This window comes from Eulemur rufifrons, chromosome 20 (assembly GCF_041146395.1).
Source record: "Eulemur rufifrons isolate Redbay chromosome 20, OSU_ERuf_1, whole genome shotgun sequence".
NCBI lineage: Eukaryota > Metazoa > Chordata > Mammalia > Primates > Lemuridae > Eulemur > Eulemur rufifrons.
Genome location: NC_091002.1, coordinates 23,353,121 through 23,373,279, shown reverse-complemented (window position 1 = coordinate 23,373,279; position 20,159 = coordinate 23,353,121). Strand labels below are relative to the sequence as shown.

Genomic DNA, 20,159 nt, shown 5'->3' with positions numbered 1-20,159 from the left:
AGGAGTTTGAGGTTGCCCTGAGCTAGGCTGACACCACAGCACTTTAGGCCAGGCGACAGAGAGAGACTCTGTCTCAACATAAATAAAAATAAATAAAACGATGTTTGTTGTTTTTATTTCCAGCATCTCCCTGTGTTATGTAGCAGGAAGTTCCAGGTATTGTCAGAAAAGGAAGTCCAACTCAATCCCTAGTTGACTCAATTGTCACTGTCTGTTTACTTGTCTATTTTCTCCATGAGTATCAAGCCCTCATAGAGGAGGGCAGAAACTGAAGCTGACTCATTTCTGGGATGAAACACCAGGCCCAAGAGCTGGCACAAAGGAAATGCTCAGTGCATTTGCTGATACTGAACCTCTACTTGGACACTTCTAGTGATGAGGAGCTCACTTTCTCCCAAGATGGCCTTTTTACTTTAGAAAGGGTATGTGTTACCTGAGTGGCCACCTAGCTAATGGGGGACAATCTATGTGCATCCTTCCCAACACTCAGCTTGCCCCCCGACCCCGATTCTGTGGGGTGGGGGGGGCGGGGGGTAAGGGGTCAGACATCCTAGTCATAACTGAGACTTTGAGCTTTGACTCAGGAGGGAGCACATGGGCCAGTTCTAGACAGAAACCTAGGGCTCTCATGCACTGTTGGTGGAAGTCTAAAGTGGGACGTTTGGGGAGAGTGATTTGACAGGATCTATGAAATTAGAAATGTGTATACCGGCCAGGCGTGGTGGCTCACGCCTGTAATCCTAGCACTCTGGGAGGCCCAGGCGGGTGGATCATTTGAGCTCAGGAGTTCGAGACCAGCCTGAGCAAGAGCGAGACCCCGTCTCTACTAAAAATAGAAAGAAATTATATGGACAGCTAAAAATATATATCTAGAAAAAATTAGCCGGGCATGGTGGCGCATGCCTGTAGTCTCAGCTACTTGGGAGGCTGAGACAGGAGGATCGCTTGAGCCCAGGAGTCTGAGGTTGCTGTGAGCTAGGCTGACGCCACGGCACTCTAGCCCGGGCAACAGAGCGAGACTCTGTCTCAAAAAAAAGAAAGAAAAGAAAAGAAAAAATGATTTCCTCCCAATTACGACATTATTTATTACATTTCACAGAAATATTTACACTAAACAAAATGTAGTGGAGTAAGATTAGTAATTCAAGCTGCCTCTTGATTGTCATGTCAAAAAAAAAAAAAACAAAAACTCTTTCAACACGTGTGTATTCATTTTCTATTGTTGTATAACAACCCTCCACAAACCTAGTGCCTCAAGACAACATTCATTTATTTATTTATTTATTTTTGAGACGGAGTCTCACTCTGTTGCCCGGGCTAGAGTGCCGTGGCATCAGTGTAGCTCGCAGCAACCTCAGACTCCTGGGCTCAAGCAGTCCTCCTGCCTCAGCCTCCCGAGTAGCTGGGACTATAGGCATGTGCCACCATGCCCGGCTAATTTTTTCTAGATATATATTTTTAGCTGTCCATATAATTTCTTTCTATTTTTAGTAGAGACGGGGTCTCACTCTTGCTCAGGCTGATCTTGAACTCCTGAGCTCAAACAATCCGCCCGCCTTGGCCTCCCAGAGTGCTAGGATTACAGGCGTGAGCCACTGTGCCCGGCCAACATCCATTTATTAGCTCACCATTCTATAAGTCCGGGCACAGCTCATCTGGGTTCTCTGCTTGGGATCCCACAAGGCTACTGAATTCAAGATGTTGGGCAGCTGTGTCCTCATCTGGAGGCTCAGCTGGGGAAAGATTGACTTCCAAGCTCCCTCATGTTGTTGGAAGAATTCATCTTCTTGTGTCCGTATTACTGAAGGCCCCGTTTTCTCACTACCTCTTAGCAAAGGAGCACTCTCAGCTTCTAGAGGCCCTCCTGGGGTCCTTGCCATGTGCCCTTTCCACAACATGGCAGTTTGCTCCTTCATGGGAGTGTCAGCTGGTTGAAAAAATGATTTTATGTTAGGTAAAAATACTGTAAATTTTTTACAGAAAGGCTTTATCATTTTTGTTTTTTATCTTTGTACATACATGCACATGCAATATTTATGGACATGGTTGAATACACAGAAACATGCACCAACTCATTAGCTCTGTGATCTTGGTGAAGTTTCCTCAGCAGCCTGAGCCTCAATTTCCTTTTCTGTTAAATGGGGATAATAATGATGCCCATCTTGGAAGGCTACAGGCACATAGTAAATGCTCAGTGAATGTAAGCTGCTGATTAAATTAATTCTAAAGAACACACAGAGTCTAGACACAGGGAGATTGGATGGGAAAGGAGCAGGGCTCCCTAGGCGGGGGAAACTGTAAGAACAAAATCCTGGGAGCAGAAAAGCTGGTGGTGATTTGGAGTGTGTTCATTTGCATAGGGGGTGTGTGTGTGTGTGTGTGTGTGTGTATACAGAGAAGACTAAAACAGAGGGTGAGGACAGCTTCACTCACCTCTCTAGTCATTATTCACTGGATGCTTCCTCTGTACCAGGCACCAGGAGAGGGTGCCTGGCTGGCAATGTGAATTCCAGCCTGGAGGTGGTAGGGAGCCCTAGGGAGCCAGGAAGAGCTGTGAGCAGGAATGGGAGGTGGCCTGAACTTCAGGGAGTTTTTTGTTTTTTGTTTTTGAGACAGAGTCTCTCTTTGTTGCCCAGGCTAGAGTGAGTGCCATGGTGTCAGCCTAGCTCACAGCAACCTCAAACTCCTGCGCTTAAGCGATCCTCCTGCCTCAGCCTCCCGAGTAGCTGGGACTACAGGCATGCACCACCATGCCCGGCTAATTTTTTCTGTATATATTTTTAGTTGGCCAGATAATTTCTTTCTATTTTTAGTAGAGACAGGGTCTCGCTCTTGGTCAGGCTGGTCTCAAACTTCTGAGTTTTGAAATCCACCCACCTCAGCCTCCCAGAGTCCTAGGATTACAGGTGTGAGCCACTGCGCCTGGCCTGGGGAGTTTATTTGCTCCTAGAAGAGTGGTTGGTTCAGCAGGAGGGAATACACTCCCGGCTAACCCTCTCCTCCCCAGCCTCAAGTCCTGCTGGGGATCCAGTTTGCAAGCCAAGTCCCAGGAGGGAGGTATAGAATCTGGCCGTGCCTGGGCAAGACAGAGAAGGTGCAACCCCAGAAGCCACTTCCTTTCTTTCTGCTCCTGCATGGCCCCAGAGCTGTCTCTTCTAACCACCTAGGGCCAGGGAGGAACACAACCATTCCTCTTTCAAAGTTCTAAATGTGGGAGTTCATTCTGGCCACTCACACCAGAGCGGCTCACTTGGGTACTTGCCCAAATTCACAAACATGTCCCTGGAACCCCAAAGACACTGCCCCACCCTCACAACCCGGGCAGATGGACTAAAAGGAAGCCAGGCTTTTGCCTTCCTGCCACCTGCCTCTCCTCCTACATGAAATGAATCCTGTACTGACCATGACCTCCTCACTGACAGGGGCTTTAAGCACAGTTCACACAAACAAACCTGATGCCTGGAGGTTGAGATTGGAAGGTATGTTAAGGGAGCATGGAGCCAGCCATTTTGCAGATGGGGAAACTGAGGCTTAGAGAAAGAAAGCGATTTGCCCAGGGTTAGGCAGTGAGTCCAGGACAGACCAGGATTGAAATCTGGATTTAGTGACAATCAGGCCATAGTCTTTTTCATGGTGTACACACACACAACACACACATACCACAGTTACCCTCAAATTCAGACGTCTCTGAGTTAAACAGCAAAGCTTTCTGAGTAGAAGTTCTTGGGGATATGGCCCTTTGTTAAGGTATAGACCCATCTGTTGGGGGAATTTGGGGATTATGTCTTCCCTAGCTGGCTTTACCAATTAAACTTTTTCCCTCTCTGTCTCAGTTTCTTCACCAGTAAAATGGGAAGAATTTATTATCTACATCAGAGAGCTTCCTGTCAGCCTCACCCTCTAACTTAAGGTGGGGAAGGGTTGGGGAGGGGAGTGATGAGCCAGTTCTCCAGTCACGCACACAGACTGGTTCATACCTGCGAGTACACGCAAGGTCCCATGAGGGACACACCCAGGCTGACACATCTCTGCCCTTTGAAGTTGAGGGGGGCCTGGCAAGCTGGTTGGGAGCCCCCAGGGCTCGGTGAGGGCAAGCTCAGGGCGTAGACAGGAATAGAAGGATGGCCTCTTGACCTCCAGTCCTGGGGCCCATAAAATGGGGCAGGTACTTACACCTGGGCATGGGTTAGATGTCTGTGGGTATCTGTTAACCCTACGGGTATGAGCTCGCGTGCATGTGTGTGTATGTTTGTGCACGGATGCCTTCATGCGTATGCATAGATACCCATGAATATCTATGTGTGCACACAGGAATGGGACCCCACATCTGACTGGACAGGGGACTCCAGGATTACCCCCAGCATATGCCCACTGGCTCTTTTTACAGCTCCCAGGCCCAGGCCAGTGCCTCAGAATACTAAGCCCATTCCCTGGGGCCAGGGTTAGTTGGTGGCTCTGCTGCTGTGTGATTCTAAGCAATATCTTGACCTTTCTGGCCTCAGCACACCTCCATTTCCTCACCTATAAGATGAGGGTTTGGATGAGTTAAGGTCTGAGGTCTCCTCCAGCCTTGATAATAAACCTCTGTGGTGGAGAGGAGGGATATGTCCCAGGAGCTTCAGGAGGAGACTCCATTGGGCTCCAGCCCCTGACTTCCATAGGTACCTGTGACTGTACAGAGAAATGGAACACTGGGATCTGACCTAGCAGCCTGGACATGGGGTTCGGCTAATGCTGGGAGCAGAATCCAGGTCATTTATGGTACCAGAGCATTATCAAGACTCCCCTCCTCTGGGCTTGGGGAACCAGAATGCTGTGCCCAACAGAATGTTGCCTATACCAGGATAGAAGTTCCAGGGATAGACTCCTGTGCCAGTTGCCCTTCTCAACCTTCAGGCTGAGCCTTTGATGAAAGTCTAGTCTATGCTAGACCGACCACAGGCTGGGTGGGGGGAACATATGGACAAAGACCCTGTCCTTGGGATGCCAACCATCCACTTGAAAAGATACATACACACACAATTAGTCATCACCACTTACTGTTTATTGATACATGACTGTCATCAAAGTAGCCATTGACACATGGGTAAGGAGAAGGCAGGCTACCTAGAGGAAGAAGGGGTGAGTAGAATCTCAAAGACAAGAAAGATATGGATTTCAGAAAGTTCTGAAGAAAGCATTCCAGGCAGGGGAAATAGTTTGAGCAAAAGTGTAGATGGAGGTGGGAGAGTGTTGGGAGAACCAACAAAAAGTCTGACTTTAGCACAAAGTATAAGAGAAGAAAGGGAGATGGAGCTGGCAAGGACTGGGGGTGGATCATGGAGGGCCATGAATGCTGTGTTAGGAGTGTGGGGCTTTGTGAGCCACATACGGTTATAGAACAAACAAGTGGTGTGACAGGAGAGGTGTGTTAATGATTATTTAGTTTAAGTCAGCAAGGAGGTCAAGAAAGGGTATGAGGTTAGCAGGAAGTGGCTGTGATGGGTAGAGGCTCAGGGTTGCACGCAATTAGGACACTTTGGGGACAACACTCCAAGGGCCACAGTGCCACTTCCACCTCCCCCGGAAGGCTCTGGGTATTATTTCCTGAATTCTTCTCCTTTGCCAGGGCTGAGGAGTCCCTAAGGGGTTTCAGTCTAGGCTGGGACAGGGTTTTATCACTAGAGCATGAACCTCTGGCCTCACACACCTGTTAGATCTCAGATCTTCCCCAACCAGCCCTGCTCTACTGAGAGAGGACCCAGAACCTCTGGCCCCGAAGATTCTGAGCATGTGTATTTGTGGTTTCTCCCCAGGCATCTCCCAGGGCACTGAGAGAGCAGAGGCCTAGAGCACGGGGTTGGAAGAATACTGAGGGTGGAGAGTTTGGAAGAATCTTACAATGTCAGCTCTAGAAAGAAGCCTGGATCTGTTAGGTTTGACAGATAAAGAAACTAAGACCCAGAGAGGTAACATGACTTGAAGTCACACAGCAAGCTTGGGGCACAGTCAGGACTACAACCCAGGTCTCCCTGGGGAGGCTGAAGCACCTTAGGGTTTAGATTATCTGGTGTATATAGAGAGTGGAGAGGGTCGGGGCCAGGAGCTATGGGTTCAAATCTTGACTCTGTCATTGAGTATAGCTTTGTAATCTTGGGAAGTCACTTGGGCTCTCTGTTTCCTCAACTGTAACATGGGAATAATGCCCATCTTTTGGGCTGTTGTGAATATATATATTAAAAAACACATAAAGCACCATAGCACAGCACCTGGCACACAGTAAGTGTTCAATAAATATCAGGTAGTGGTCTGGTAGTGGCAATAGTAAATGCTCAATAAATGTTTGTTGCATGGATTATTGAATATGAGCTCACATACTAACAATGAGATTTATTTGTGAGACTCAGTTTCTCCATGTGTAAATCAAGACTCATAATCAACCCCTGTCTTGTCACTCTTCTGCGCAGCCCCGGTAGCGAAATGGATTAAATAAGATGTATAGGCCGGGTGCAGTGGCTCACGCCTGTAATCCTAGCACTCTGGGAGGCCCAGGCGGGTGGATCATTTGAGCTCAGGAGTTCGAGACCAGCCTGAGCAAGAGTGAGACTCCGTCTCTACTAAAAAAATAGAAAGAAATTAGCTGGACAACTAAAAATATCTAGAAAAAGTTAGCCGGGCATGGTGGGGCATGCCTGTAGTCCCAGCTACTCAAGAGGCTGAGGCAGAAGAATGGCTTGAGCCCAGGAGTTTGAGCTTGCTGTGAGCTAGGCTGACGCCACGGCACTCTAGTCTCGGCAAAAAAGCGAGACTCCGTCTCAAAAAATAAATAAATAAATAAATAAAATAAAATAAAGCAATTCCTTTCCAAGTCCTCCTGTTTGCAAATTTTCCCGTCAGCTTCGCTGGCTCCGCTACACTCCCAGGGGCTTCCCCGGAACCGGGGAAAGGGGATGTTTCTCAAGCCTGCTGAGCTGAGGAAAAATGGGGTGGGAAGGCAGAAAATGTGTAGGAATGAGGGAGTGAGACACAAAAGGGAGGGAGGGCAGGGAGTAGGGTAGTGAGGGGAACGGAGGTGCACGACGTGGCGTGGAGTTGGGGACTTGGGTATATGATGCAGAGGAAAGGATTTGGGGAGCAGTGAAAGAGGTGAGGGCGCTGCGATATGTGGAGGGATCCCGCAGGAAGTAGGAGCAAAAATGTAGATGTCGCCGAGGAGCAGGGGTCCAAGCTCCCAGCAGTCGCCTCTCCGGGCGGCCCCCAGGCTCCGAGTGCGGCTCCGAGGCAAGAACGACCGGGCAGCGAACCGCGGAGGGGGCGGGGCGGGGGGACCCGCAGCCTGGGATTGGCCGTCGCTCCGCCGGCCGGTGACGCGAGGCGGGCGGGCCCCTTTGTGACATCACAATCAGCTGTTTGAACCTTCCAATTTGTGCCGTGAGCCCCGCCGCAGCGGCGCACAGACTCAAAGCTCCGCGGGCGAGCGTAGCAGCCCGAGCGTCCGACCGCTAGCCCTGCCGCCGCCCCCGCTCGGTCCCCGCGATGCGGCCCGGCCTGTGAGCAGCCGGCGACCCTGGACGCTCCGCCGCACAACTACCTCAGCGCCACCCCCGCCCCCAGGTGAGTCCCGACCAGCTTCGGCCTGGGGGCGCTCCCCGCGCCCCTGGACACGCCCTGCGCCCCCTGCTCCCGGGCCTTTGTCCGTCTCCGCCGGCGACCGCCGGGGCTGCGTTCCCGGCTCCCGATTGGTTGCTGCACGCCCGGTAGACCTTGACGTTGCTCTATTTGCATATGACATTGAGACGTCACCAAGGCCGGCACCGCCTCTCGCCTCGGGTCGCTTGTCCTCCGGTGACCCTGTGGCCGCTGTGTCCGGGCTGGGCCATGGGTGAGAGACGCTGAAATCCAAGGGGGGCCGGAAGGGGCTGGGTGATTTTCTGGGCTAATCCAGGGGCTAGGGTCAGGCCTCTGATCCCCTGCTTTCTCCTTGAGATCTCAGGAAGAGTCAGACGGCGCTGCTGGGTCTAGGTTGACGGGGTCTTGTTCAGGGTGGCCTAGGACTCCACGTCGCTGGGGCAGCACCAGATGGTGGTGGAATCCCCTCCCTCCGTCTCCAGGCTCCGCCCCTCCAGAGACTAACATAATAACATCCTCCTAATCCCTGATTTGTGTGCAGCGCTTTAGCTGACGTCACTCCCAGCACCAAAATGAAGGGTCTTAGACCCCATTTCATGGACGGGGAAACTGAGGCCTGGAGAGGAGAAGTAGCTTACTAGAGGTCACACGGCCAACTAGAGTCAGGCTCACTGAGTGAGTACAGACGCATTACCATGGTCTTATCCATAGTGGGAGCTCAATACAAATAGCAAGACACGCGTCCTCCTCGCACTGGGGAGGAGTCAGTGTCATCACGATTTGATAGGGCTCCTAGGTCTCCTCATTCCTGGACCTTTTTCCAGAGGATCTCTGGAGATCGGGTCCTCTTTTAAGGCCCTGACCCACTCTGCCCTCACTGTGTACCTTGGAGACCCCAGAGTCCTATAAAATTGCTGCCTTCCAGCTGTTTTGACCACAGAAAGGTGAGTCACTGGCTGCCTCAGGGTGTCTCCAGGGCTGATGTTGGGGTGGAGGGTGGGATGAGGGTTCCCTCTATTGGCCCTTCATCACCTCCCCAACTCCCAGGGGTTGTCAGCTAGGAGGGCTGGGATCTGGCCTAGTGCTGGTGATTGCAAGGGTTCTGCTGCCCCCTCTCTCTGTTCACAGAGAGTGTGGGAGAAGGGGTAGGAGAAGAAGAGATTCTAACTTTCCAAGTGAATGGGCCTAGAGGCTGGACCAGGAGCCCCATCCCAGCCCAGGTTTTGCTCAAGCAAGAGCTGGGAGTAGGGGTGGCTTAGGGCTCAAATGCTATTCTGGGCACAGCTGCTGTAGTTATTAAAGGGAATGTTCTCCCTGGAGCAGAGCTGGGAATGTGAGAACCAGGAAGCTGGCAAGACTAGGAAAGGAAATCTGGGAGGCTCCCTCAGTGGTCAGGAGAGGGGGCAGGCACTGGCTGGCGGATGCTGCTGTCACTCCTGGCCATCACTGACTTGCTGTGTGACCTCAGGCAGGGAGCTTCTCCCTGGGAGCCTCTCTTACCTAAATCTGTCTGTAATTTGAGGAGGCTCAGTGTGGGGTTTGGTACAGAGTGGGTGCTCTGGTAAATGCATGCTGAATCTTGGTGCCAGGAACCCCAGACCCTTTTGGAGCTGGGCACAGGGCTAGTAACTAGATTGAGGCTTCTGTTTGACTTCCCTGTACCCTCTGCATCATTATATTCTTAGGAATTATTTGCTGAGGCTTTCCTGACTATGTACACCTAGGACTGGATGCTCAGTGATCTGGGCCTAGGTCTGTCCTGCCACTATCTAGCCATGTATCTTTGGATAAACTTATGTCCTCTCTCTGATCATCAGATTGTAAAATGGACTTGGTGAATATGATGGTCCCTGAAACAGCTCTAAATATCCCTTTCATCTTCTTAATGAAATAGAAGTTTCTTGGAAAGAGGGTGTGCCTCATCAAGGTCCGAGTGTTCCCTTCCTTCAGGAGGGGCCAAACTTTCTGGATTTTTGATAACTGAGTCACTCACTTCCTGTAGCTACAGATGTAGTAGGATATGTGGATCGTGCTGGGCAGACACTAGTTGGGGGCCCAACCTTCATAATTCCTGGCTTCCCACCAGGGAAGCCAGTATCCAGGGAATACCTTCCTTCTTGAGCCCACTGTGAGTCTGAAAATGTGGAAATATTCCCAGAGTATGGAGGTTAGGTGATTCTGTGGCAAGTGTGAAAACATTTCCAGGAAGAGGTAGCAACAAGTATGGGAGAGGTAGCAACAAGTATGGAAGTATCCCAGGTGGGTTAGCAGTAAGAGTAGAAATGCTTCTAGGGAGTGGAAGTATGGACATTCCCAGGAAGTATGGAAACACCCCTACAGAATAGTGACAAGTGGTTTAGCAGCAAAAGTATTGATCATCTTTAGGGGACAGATGTGGAGGGTAAGGCTTTAGGTACAGCCTGGGGGCCTGGCCAGCAGGTCTCAGTCAAGGTCTAGACCTGAGGCAGGCTGGCGTGGGAGAGGGGCAGAGGTAGAGCCACCAATTGGTGTTTCCATTCCTGGAATAGGAGGCCTTCTTTGTCACCTTCAAGGGGAAGGACTAGATGAGGGCTTGCTTGGGTCCAGGTCCAACTCTCATTCTAAAGGGCTCCTGGGATCTGATAGCTCCCTCCCTCCATCATTATCTCCCTCTGAACCTGATCTTCTTCCTCCCAGCCTGGGATGCTGCCCTTGAGCAGGAGCCTGGGAAAAGGAGGCCAGAGGGGGGAGGGCCTGCCTGCATAGGATCTTCACACCTCATCTGATAGACACAGCTGAGCCTTGCCCAATCACATGGTGAGACTGTAGCAGTCCTGTGGGATTTCTGCTAGCCAGTGCTTTTCAAACCACACAGGCTCCAGTAGTGGTTCTTAATCTCTGGGGTCAAAGACTGCTGTTTAGGAAATCATGGTGAAAACCAAGGTCCTTCATCCCAGAAAAATACATATGGACCATGGCCCCTGGCCACCAAGTTAAAAATGCCTACCAGACAGACACCCAGCAAAGGCAATGGAGTATAGTGATTCCTAGTGCTGCCTCTGGAATCTGACTCCATGGGTTCAAATCCCACTCTGTCTCTTACCAGCTACAAAACTTTAGGCAAGATACTTTACTTTTCTGAGCCTCAGTTTCTTTACCTGTCAGAGAGGATTATATCCACTTCCTATGGTTGCTGTGAGGATTACATGAGGTCATGTAGGCAAAGCCGCTTAGTATAGTGCCTGGCACATGCATGTTAGCTATGTTATTATTATGATAATAAATGGTCATAATATAGGCAATTTGTTCCATGCCCGGAGAAATCCTGTTTACTCTTCAAGGTCCAGCTTGGATGTCCAATTCTCTGGAGACCTTTCATGACAGAGCTTGGTCATATTTTTTTTTTTTTTTTTTTTGAGACAGAGTCTTGCTCTGTTGCCCGGGCTAGAGTGCCGTGGCATCAGCCTAGCTCACAGCAACCTCAAACTCCTGGGCTCAAGCAATCCTCCTGCCTCAGCCTCCCGAGTAGCTGGGACTACAGGCATGAACCACCATGCCCGGCTAATTTTTTCTATATATTTTTAGTTGTCCAGATCACGTCTGTCTTTGTTTCTTTCTTTTTTTTCTTTTGTAGAGATGGGGTCTTGCCCTTGCTCAGGCTGGTCTTGAATTCCTGACCTTGAGTGATCCTCCCACCTTGGCCTCCAAAATGCTAGGATTACAGGCCTGAGCCACCACACCCGGCCGAGCCTGGTCATATATATCACTCATTTCATGTCCCTAAAGTACCCTGTAATAAGTAAGTAGTTTATTAGTTTGTTGAGTGTTTACCATGTGCCCAGGCCCTATTCTAAGCCTTTTTAAGTGTTTAGCTCATTTAATTTTTACTACAGCCTGGAAGATGATACTATTATTAGCTTGTTTAATTCTTATAAGGGCCCAGAGGAGGGAGTACTGTTATCATTATCTTTTGACAGATGAGAAAACTAAGGCACAGATAAGTTAAATAACTTCCTAAAGTTAAACAGAAGATAGGAAAGCCTGGATTTGAATGCAGAAAGCACACACACCAAAAGCTTCCCCACACGTCCCTGTTGAACTCTTATCACTGCTCAGGGGACTAGGGGTGATATCCTCTGCCCCCTGGTCTGACTAGGGGTGGTGGTGGACTTCAGGCGGTGGTGGCTCTGACTCCTTCCTATGATTCCTAGGCTTTCGCACTGCCATAAGGCGCCCCCGTGAGGCCGCTTCACCCCCCACCATGTTCCAGCGCTTCACCAGCCTCTTCTTCGGCACCCCTCCGCCCCCCGAAGACCCCGACTGCCCCCGCGCCTTCGTCTCGGAGGAGGATGAAGTGGACGGCTGGCTCATCATTGACCTGCCCGGTGAGGCCTGAGTCGGGGGCCAGGATTCTGACTCCTGGGCCTGCGGAGTCATCCTAAGGGCAAATGGCGGAGCAGCGGAGGGAAGGGAGCAGCTAGGGGATTGTGGAGTTCTCCCAAGCCTTCTGGGCGACGAGGGGCTGAGGCAGTGACACTGGAGGTAGGAACAGGGCCCTTTCCCATGAAAGCCTGGGCCGCCCTCTGGCAGCGCAGTGTCAGGGGCCACACCTCAGGCCCCCTAGGGCAGCAAGTCGAGACTCCTGGTCCGTGGGTGCCCTGTGGACGCTGCGGGCGGGACTGCGGGTCTGACTAACGATGACCTTTCTCTCCCCGCCCCCCTGTGTCCGGTGTGTGTGTGTCCCTCCCCGCTGCTCCCCCTCCTCTGCATGGCTCCCCGCTCCCGCGCCCCGTAGACAGCTACGCGGCTCCACCCAGCCCCGGGGCCGCCCCAGCCCCCGCGGGCCGCCCTCCGCCCGCGCCCTCCTTGATGGACGAGAGCTGGTTTGTTACCCCTCCCGCCTGTTTTACTGCAGAGGGGCCTGGACTCGGGCCCACCCGCCTCCAGAGCAGCCCCCTGGAGGACCTCCTCATCGAGCACCCCAGCATGTCCGTTTACGTCACCGGCAGCACCATAGTGCTGGAGACCGGGCCCCCGTCCCCGCACCCGGATGCTGCCCTGCCTGACGGCGACCTTAGCGACGGGTGAGCGGGCCGGGGGCGGGTCCTGGAGGCCGAGTGAGACGAACCTAGCAGGCCAGGGCGCGCTGGGGCAGTGAGGCCCGGAGCCCGCCCATCCGGCACTTAAAGGGGGATGCGGCCTCAAGAGCAGTGTGTTTGAGGCAAAGGGCGGGGCCTGCGGGCCGGGGGGCGAGGCTAGGGGCGGGCTTGAGCGCGAAGGGGCGGGGCTTTAGGATAGGGAGAGGCGTGGCTTCTCGGCCGGACCGGGGCTTGGGAGCGATGTGGCCGAGAGGATTGGGTCGGGTTTGGGGGCTTGAGGGACGAGGCCAGAGCCAAGGGAGTGGACTTATACTGGCTTGTACAGAAGGCGAGGGCGGAATTAGGGGCCGGGGCCGAGCCTTCCCTGGGTCAGTTTACTTGTCACAGGGGCTAGAACCGGGGAGGCATCTTCCAGTTGGCTTGGGGTGAGGCCTGGCACCCACAAGAAGGGCGTCCTGCCCTGAGCACTGCGCTAAGGCAAGAGTGCGGACGACGGCGGAGGGGTGGGAGAGATGCCAGCACCCTCTACCCCTGGCCGGCTTGTCCGGCCCTGACCGAGCCCGCTCTGTCCCTGCAGAGAGCTGGCGCCCGCCCGCCGCGAGCCCCGGGCCCTGCGCCACGCCGCTGCTCCTCTGCCGGCGCGGGCCGTGCTGCTGGACAAGGCGGGCCAGGTGCGGCGGCTGCAGCGGGCCCGGCAGCGAGCCGAGCGCCATGCGCTGAGCGCCAAGGTGGTGCAACGGCAGAACCGAGCCCGCGAGAGCCGTCCACGCCGGCCCAAGCACCAGGGCAGCTTTGTCTACCAGCCGTGCCAGCGCCAGTTCAACTACTGAGCATTCGTCGGCCGCGCCACGAACGCCGGCTCCGGATCCGCGTCTGGCCCCTTCGCAGTAGCTCGAGGGGCAGCCGCGTCTGCCTTGGGCTGGACACCACAACCTCCCTCCTTCTTAAAGTATGTGAGGTTGGGTGATAGCCCTTCCTTCCTGGACTCCCTCTATTACCCCAACTCTGATCCTCCAATCTGCCTCTGGGCTCCCCTCCAGCCCCCTTTACCCTCGCTCCTTCTGGTCCTCACGCCCAGCATCTAATCCTCCAACCGCCCCCCCTCCCCCACTCCTGACCTTCCATCCTTTTTTCTCTGGCCCCCATTCCTGTCTGTCCCCTTTACTCTCTAGTCCTCTACTCTGGCCCACCCCTATTTCTGAGAGCCTCTTCTAGTCCCTGATCTGGCTCATTCCACCTTCAACTGTCACCTTACGTGACTCACCCTACCCCATGTTTGGCATTACATTCACTCCTGTTCCCTTATCATTCATTCCTAGTAATCCCCTCCCAAATGGAGGGGACCCTGAGCCCTGACCAGGTACAACCTGTGAGGCCCGGGCCGCTGTCCTTGCCTTCCAGTAAGGGCTCGGGGCTTAGGCTCAGGGTTTTGCTTTTAGTTTCCCTCTTCCCTCTGCCCTGGGGGCTGGGCTCCTTGGAGCTGCTTAGGCCTGGAAAGGTAAAGTATGTAGAAGAGGACAGTGAGATGTGAGTTAGAGGGAGAAGACGGAGGGAATTGAGGGAAAGAGGCAGCCTACTGGAGATGTAGACAGGACAGACAGGTTGAGAAGCTGTAGGGAGCAGGGCACCATGGGAGCCTGCATTGTGCTTGTTTAGAGAAGCCAAGCCCTGCTCTCAGGCTGAAGCCTGGAGTCTACCCCCACTTCCCTTTCCTATAATCCACTTCCCAAATCTCTTCCTGAAATCCACCCTTCTGCAGACCCCTGAGTCTGAAGGGCTTAGTTAGTACCTTGCCACTCTACCCTTGACATGCCACCCCAGAGTAGAAGCTAGGCAACGCCCTGCCATCCTGGCTATCTGTTCCCATGTCCAAGGTGCTAGAACTAGCTTAGGAGAGATGCGGGCCAGAGGGCTTCTAGGCAGAAAGGGCACACACCCCAGGTAAAAATGGAGAAGAATGATGCTGGAGAGGACACCATGGGGTGAAGCCATCCCAAGACTGACAGCTTAGCCTTCATCTTGCCTCTGGCCTTGTATTTCACCCTGTTCAGTATGGCTAATAAACACTCCTGAGTAGGAGACCAGGAGCCCCACAACCCCTAAATTGTCCCTAACCAGGTTCAGGGCCTTCAGGGGGCCTCTTCTTATTTTCTCCCAAAGGGCTCTCTTTCTTTCTAGGCTGCTAGGGAGAAGTGGATGCCCCATGGTCCCCTTCCCCTTCTCCTCCATTAAGTATATAGAGGAGGGAACCTGAATCCCTGGGTAAGGCGAGGGGATGGGGCAGTCAGCTTTTCCCTTCTCCTGGTGGGATTGAATTTTGGGCTCAGACACCAGCAACAGCCTCTTGGGATGCCCCGAGTTGCTTCCTATTTTCTCTTTCTAGCTGTCCTTATTCAGTGTGTGCTCTCTTCCTTGAAACTTTTAAGATTTCCTGTTACATACTAACATAGGTCTTCCCCCTCACCCCAATTCTAGGTTTCTGGGCCTCACAGCCAAGCTGGGGCTTAGAGCAAACCCTGCATTCCCATGAGGGCAAAGGCAGCTGCCCTCCCTGACTCTATAGCTCCAGGCATCATCATGTGGGATATGTGGGGAAGGGATGGGGTATCCCCATGGATGCTGGGATGAGGTCGGAGGAAGACCTGTTGGGTTCTCCTATCCCAGAGAATAAGCTAAATTGATACTAAACACAGATCAAAGTCCCCATGCCAGCCTACTAGGGCCCCAGTAGTTGACAACCTTGTTCTGCTCCCCAAATTCTTGTTACAACCTAGTCACTTTTATTCTTCCAGCTACCCATTGGGCACTTCACAGCCAGCCTAGGGTCTTTGGCACTTCCAAGAGCTGAAATTCCTTCCAACCCTTACCTACTCCTCACTGCCAGCTGGGGCCTAGGCTCAGTCCTAGGCAGTGCCCATGATCCTTCTGGTGAGGAAAGAGTTTAAATTATAGGGCATTTGGCTCAAATTTCAAAAGGCCCTGCCCTTACCTATATTTCTGGAGGCTCCTGTAGTTCTAGAACCCTCCAAACCTCTCACCTGGCTGGTTGCAAGGCTCTTATTTTTTTGTACTTTCCTATAGATTCTGTAGCATTTGAGTGTGGCAATATTTTAATTGTGTATAGATTTCTAAGAACCAACACTACTCAGTCTCCTGCTAGTCTGACTCCTGAAGCATCAGACCTTGTCATACTGTATTGACTGTGTATGTGCCTTTCACCTAGAGCATGCTTCAGGATTTTTTTTTTTTTAAAACTACAGAACTTGAATACATGAGGGAACTAGAATTCACAAAGTCCTATGCAACCTTAGACAGGAGGGGATTAGAGAGTCTGTCTTAACTGATGTTTTCAGAGACCCTGGAGAGTTTGTACCAGTTTGTATTAATGTCAATATTACCAGCACTTTGCCAAAACTAAGTATGTCAGAGGGACCCATTTCTAGAGTGAGTCTCAGTTACATCAAAGAGTGATTTCCAGTTAGTTATTCCCTAAGTCTCAGTGGTTCCTTCAAGTTGGGTGTCACTTTCCGGCCTTTGCCAGTCTAGCCCCAGCAGGGCACTATGTGTGTATGAATGCAGTTTGGTGCTGTTTTAGAGTATGCCTGCTCCCCAGTCCCCTGCCTGGAACCCTCTGGTCAACTTGCTCTGACCCGTATGTCTAGGTGCAACAGGGACCCCACCAGAGCTCTTGGATGCCTCCCTAGATCCATGTGGCTTACATGAGGGGACTGAATACAGACACACCATAGCCCACCTCTAATACTTTCCCTCTTACCCTGCCACCTAATTCCAAATGGAACCAACAAGTTGAGTGCATCCCTGTTGAGTGTTTCGTGTTGAGACTGGGTGAAATGAGACTTTGGTTGACCATGTTGTGCTATGTCAACAGACTCAAGAAAACAACCACCTTGACCTGGTCATGTGGCATGCCTGTGTATGTGTGTAACAGGATTCTGATTGTTAGACTGTAATGCTATTCCTCTATGGGAGAAAAAAATTAATATAAAGAAAAAAAATAAAAATTTATTTAAAGCACATTATGCTTTCTGCCTGAGTTGAGCTAAAGTATAAGAAGCACTTTCTCAAGCACAGTAGTGGCACAGGGTATTATTATTAAGCTGTCTTTGGTTCTGGGGTGTGTGTCATATGGGAGAGGAAGAGGGTAGATAAGCTTGCTGGGTATAGAGCCAGACAACGTGGGGTCTGACTCAGTTACTTTTAGATGACCGTTATAATGCAAGATACACATATATGAAGATAGTTGAAATAGAGAATAAGAGCATGTCAGAGAATCACCAACTCATCCTTTTGGTCTCAGGTGTTGGGTTATGGCAAGGGCAAGGAGGGAAAGGGACACCTAGGAGAGATAGAAGGCTAGACCCAGGGTGAGACAAGCATTGGAGTCTCCTGAAGGTTGGGGGTAGGGTAGGGGCAGAAGCAGTCAGCTTTGGAAACTATACACATTCTGAAGTAAGAATTGAGCCAGGAAAGGGAAAAATCTGGGCATATTGATGAAAAAGTACCATCTGAGTTGCCAAGAGCTTCCTGTCCCTAGAAAATCCTGGGTGGCTTTTGATCCTCTTTCAGTTGTTTCTGTTATTTGCAACCAAAAGAAATTTGACCAACATATGTCAAAGTACCTGTTGCAGTGCTGAACAGGCTAGTTTTTTCAAAGCTAAGAAAGAGTGAGTGAGCAAGTATGTGCATTTCCTTCAACTTGCCAGGTGGGCATCTCAGGTGTAGAGGACAAGATGGGAGTCTAATTTACAAAGAAGGCCGGGTCTACCATTTATGGTCCAAAGAAAGCTTGCTTACCCAATAATCCCTTACCAATAACATACCTTTATGTTTTATGACAATGACATTTATTTAACACATTCAGTATTTCACATTGTACAAACCCTTAGATTCTCTTTATTCACTGGTCCATTTCTACAACAAATACATCCAAAACACTATATAATAAAATTATTTACAACATTTCCAAATGAGAAGATTGCTTTTGCCCCCACTACTGCTATTCACACACAGTACTTCCACAGCACAATACATCATTAGAAGATCTAAAAATGCTCACCCTGTACTCTAGGCTGCTTAGGAAATGTAAAAACTAGTAACATTTATAATGGCAATCGCTCCTCTCAATACATGACAACATTTTAGAAACCTCGAACTTCATCTTGCAACACCAAAGGGCTCAACAACCCTGCTTTCCCCACTGTACTTTATGAAACAGATTGCAGGGACTAGGAAAAGGGCCACATTATTAAAATGACTAACTGTACAGAAATGGATTTTAAAAAGTCACAGCTCAAAATTGCTCTTTGTAAAATTCACACACATTTACAAATATTAAGTCGCCGTCCAGCTTGTTTACTTGGATTTTCTTCGCTTGGATTGCACCGCACCGGTTATGTCTGTGGGGGGAAAGGAAGGACATGTTCAGCTGAGGCAGCTCTTTACCGTAGTGCCCTCTAGGCAGTCCATGGCAACCGGATGGCCTGAGTGGAGCCCTACTAGACCCTGAATCACTCAGGGGCACTTGAGACAGTCACTGGCTTTGCTTGATGATTTATGTGGGAAGAGTGTGGGGCCCTGCATGATAGGGCCTGGCAACTGGGAAAATGTGATACAGGTGGTGGGAGATGAAACACACACACACCTGGCTAGAGAAAGTGGCGGGGTGGGGAGAGCCTTTTTAGTTGTACAATTAACCCCACAATCTTCCTCACCAGTTCCCATCTCCCAATGAGGTGTGGATAGACAGTGCTTTTGGTGAGAAATCAGTGAATGATGTCACAAGCGAGTGAGTAAATTGTGTGAGAATGTAAAATACCAGTCTTTGGATCCCCTTTGGAGCCAAACCACTGTTTTGCAGTAAGGAATTCTTTGACCATGGACCTTGTCAACAAATGTCTACTGTGGCCCAGCCAGTTATATCAAGGCTGTGGATACACGCAGACATGGAAGCAATTCAGAACTAGCAACAGCCTGCTCTGAGTCCAGGTGAGCCTGAGGGATAACAGTGACATAATGGGGAATGACTGTGTTTTAATTCTTTTAATTTCTCTTGTACTATCAGTGTCTTAAATCAAGCAACTTCATCTTATCCCAGATTTAAACCATATTTCTCAAAAACTTTTCTGTACAAAGTTCTTCTATGGCAGAGTACAGTGAATAGCCTGAAGCTCTTCCAAATGTTTTAGATTGTAGAGCCAAGGCCTAAAATCTCATATTCACTTTATTTTCTTATTTGTTTTTTTTTTTTGTTGTTGTTGAGACAGAGTCTCACTTTGTTGCCCAGGCTAGAGTGAGTGCCGTGGCGTCAGCTTAGCTCACAGCAACCTCAGACTCCTCGGCTTAAGCGATCCTACTGCCTCAGCCTCCCGAGTAGCTGGGACTACAGGCATGCGCCACTATGCCCGGCTAATTTTTTCTATATAGATTTTTAGTTGTCCATATAATGTCTTTCTATTTTTAGTAGAGACGGGGTCTCGCTCAGGCTGGTCTCGAACTCCTGACCTTGAGCAATCCACCCGCCTCGGCCTCCCAGAGTGCTAGGATTACAGGCGTGAGCCACCGCGCCCGGCCTATTTTCTTATTTGTTTAAAAAATTTTTTTAAATTTCCAAATATGGAAATTTTAAATTTCCGTGTACAAATATTTTTGTTAGATGGATAGCTTTTGTAATGCTTGAGTCAGGGCTATAAATGTGCCCATCACCCGAATAGCATTCATTGTACCTGTTAGGTAGGTTTCTCATATTTTTATTTTGTGCTGCTACATGGCAGATATTTTGGTTTTAATATGAAAATAATGTTTTAAAATTACTTCTCATCAAGGAGGAAAAAATGTTTCTATCTAATACATTAATACAAAAGATGAGTCCGATTTATCCATTTCTGGAAACTAGGCTGAATTTTCTGATGCTGCATATTAGGTTCAGTGTTCTAAACAATTTTTCTTCTGTCTTTTGTTTCATATTTTCAGAACCCAGACTCTCATATAGATGCAAAAAGCAAAAATTTTACTGGGCCGGGCGCGGTGGCTCACGCCTGTAATCCTAGCACTCTGGGAGGCCGAGGCGGGTGGATTGTTTGAGCTCAGGAGTTCGAGACCAGCCTGAGCAAAAGCGAGACCCCGTCTCTACTAAAAATAGAAAGAAATTATCTGGCCAACTAAAATATATATAGAAAAAATTAGCTGGGCATGGTGGCGCATGCCTGTAGTCCCAGCTACTCGGGAGGCTGAGGCAGTAGGATTGCTTAAGCCCAGGAGTTTGAGGTTGCTGTGAGCTAGGCTGACGCCACGGCACTCACTCTAGCCAGGGCAACAAAGCAAGACTCTGTCTCAAAAAAAAAAAAAAAAAAAATTTTACTGCTCTGTTAGCTAGAGTAATTGCTAAGTGAGCCTTTCTAAGAGGTGACCTGTGGAATATTTTCAGGCTTCTGTTGGTGGAAATTTCAGTATGTG

At 50.4% G+C, this 20,159-nt stretch overlaps 2 protein-coding genes across 8 annotated transcripts in view; one reads left to right on the top strand and one right to left on the bottom strand.

Annotated features, from left to right (window-relative positions):
* Window positions 1-7,439: 7,439 nt before the first annotated feature.
* On the top strand, window positions 7,440-16,687 carry TP53INP2 (tumor protein p53 inducible nuclear protein 2). Of its 2 annotated transcripts, none has more exons than XM_069495422.1 (4): window positions 7,440-7,593; window positions 11,799-11,972; window positions 12,383-12,671; window positions 13,264-16,687. In XM_069495422.1, exons 2-4 carry the CDS (start codon window positions 11,849-11,851, stop codon window positions 13,514-13,516), a joined length of 666 nt encoding a protein of 221 aa, XP_069351523.1. In that variant the 5' UTR covers window positions 7,440-7,593; window positions 11,799-11,848; the 3' UTR covers window positions 13,517-16,687. The 2 variants fall into 2 exon arrangements, with proteins under 2 accessions (XP_069351523.1, XP_069351524.1); XM_069495423.1 differs by lacking the exon at window positions 7,440-7,593 and adding an exon at window positions 8,475-8,552.
* Window positions 16,688-17,508: 821 nt separating this feature from the next.
* The window catches only part of NCOA6 (nuclear receptor coactivator 6), a 98,334-nt gene continuing 95,683 nt past the window's right edge, over window positions 17,509-20,159 (bottom strand). For 5 of the 6 annotated variants that reach the window (XM_069495405.1, XM_069495407.1, XM_069495408.1 and 2 more), the window contains one exon: window positions 17,610-18,103. In XM_069495405.1, coding sequence (XP_069351506.1) covers window positions 18,060-18,103 — 44 coding nt within the window. In that variant the 3' untranslated portion in view covers window positions 17,610-18,059. Of the gene's footprint in view, window positions 18,104-20,159 lie in introns of all 6 variants that reach the window. The other variant, XM_069495411.1, reaches the window with a different exon arrangement.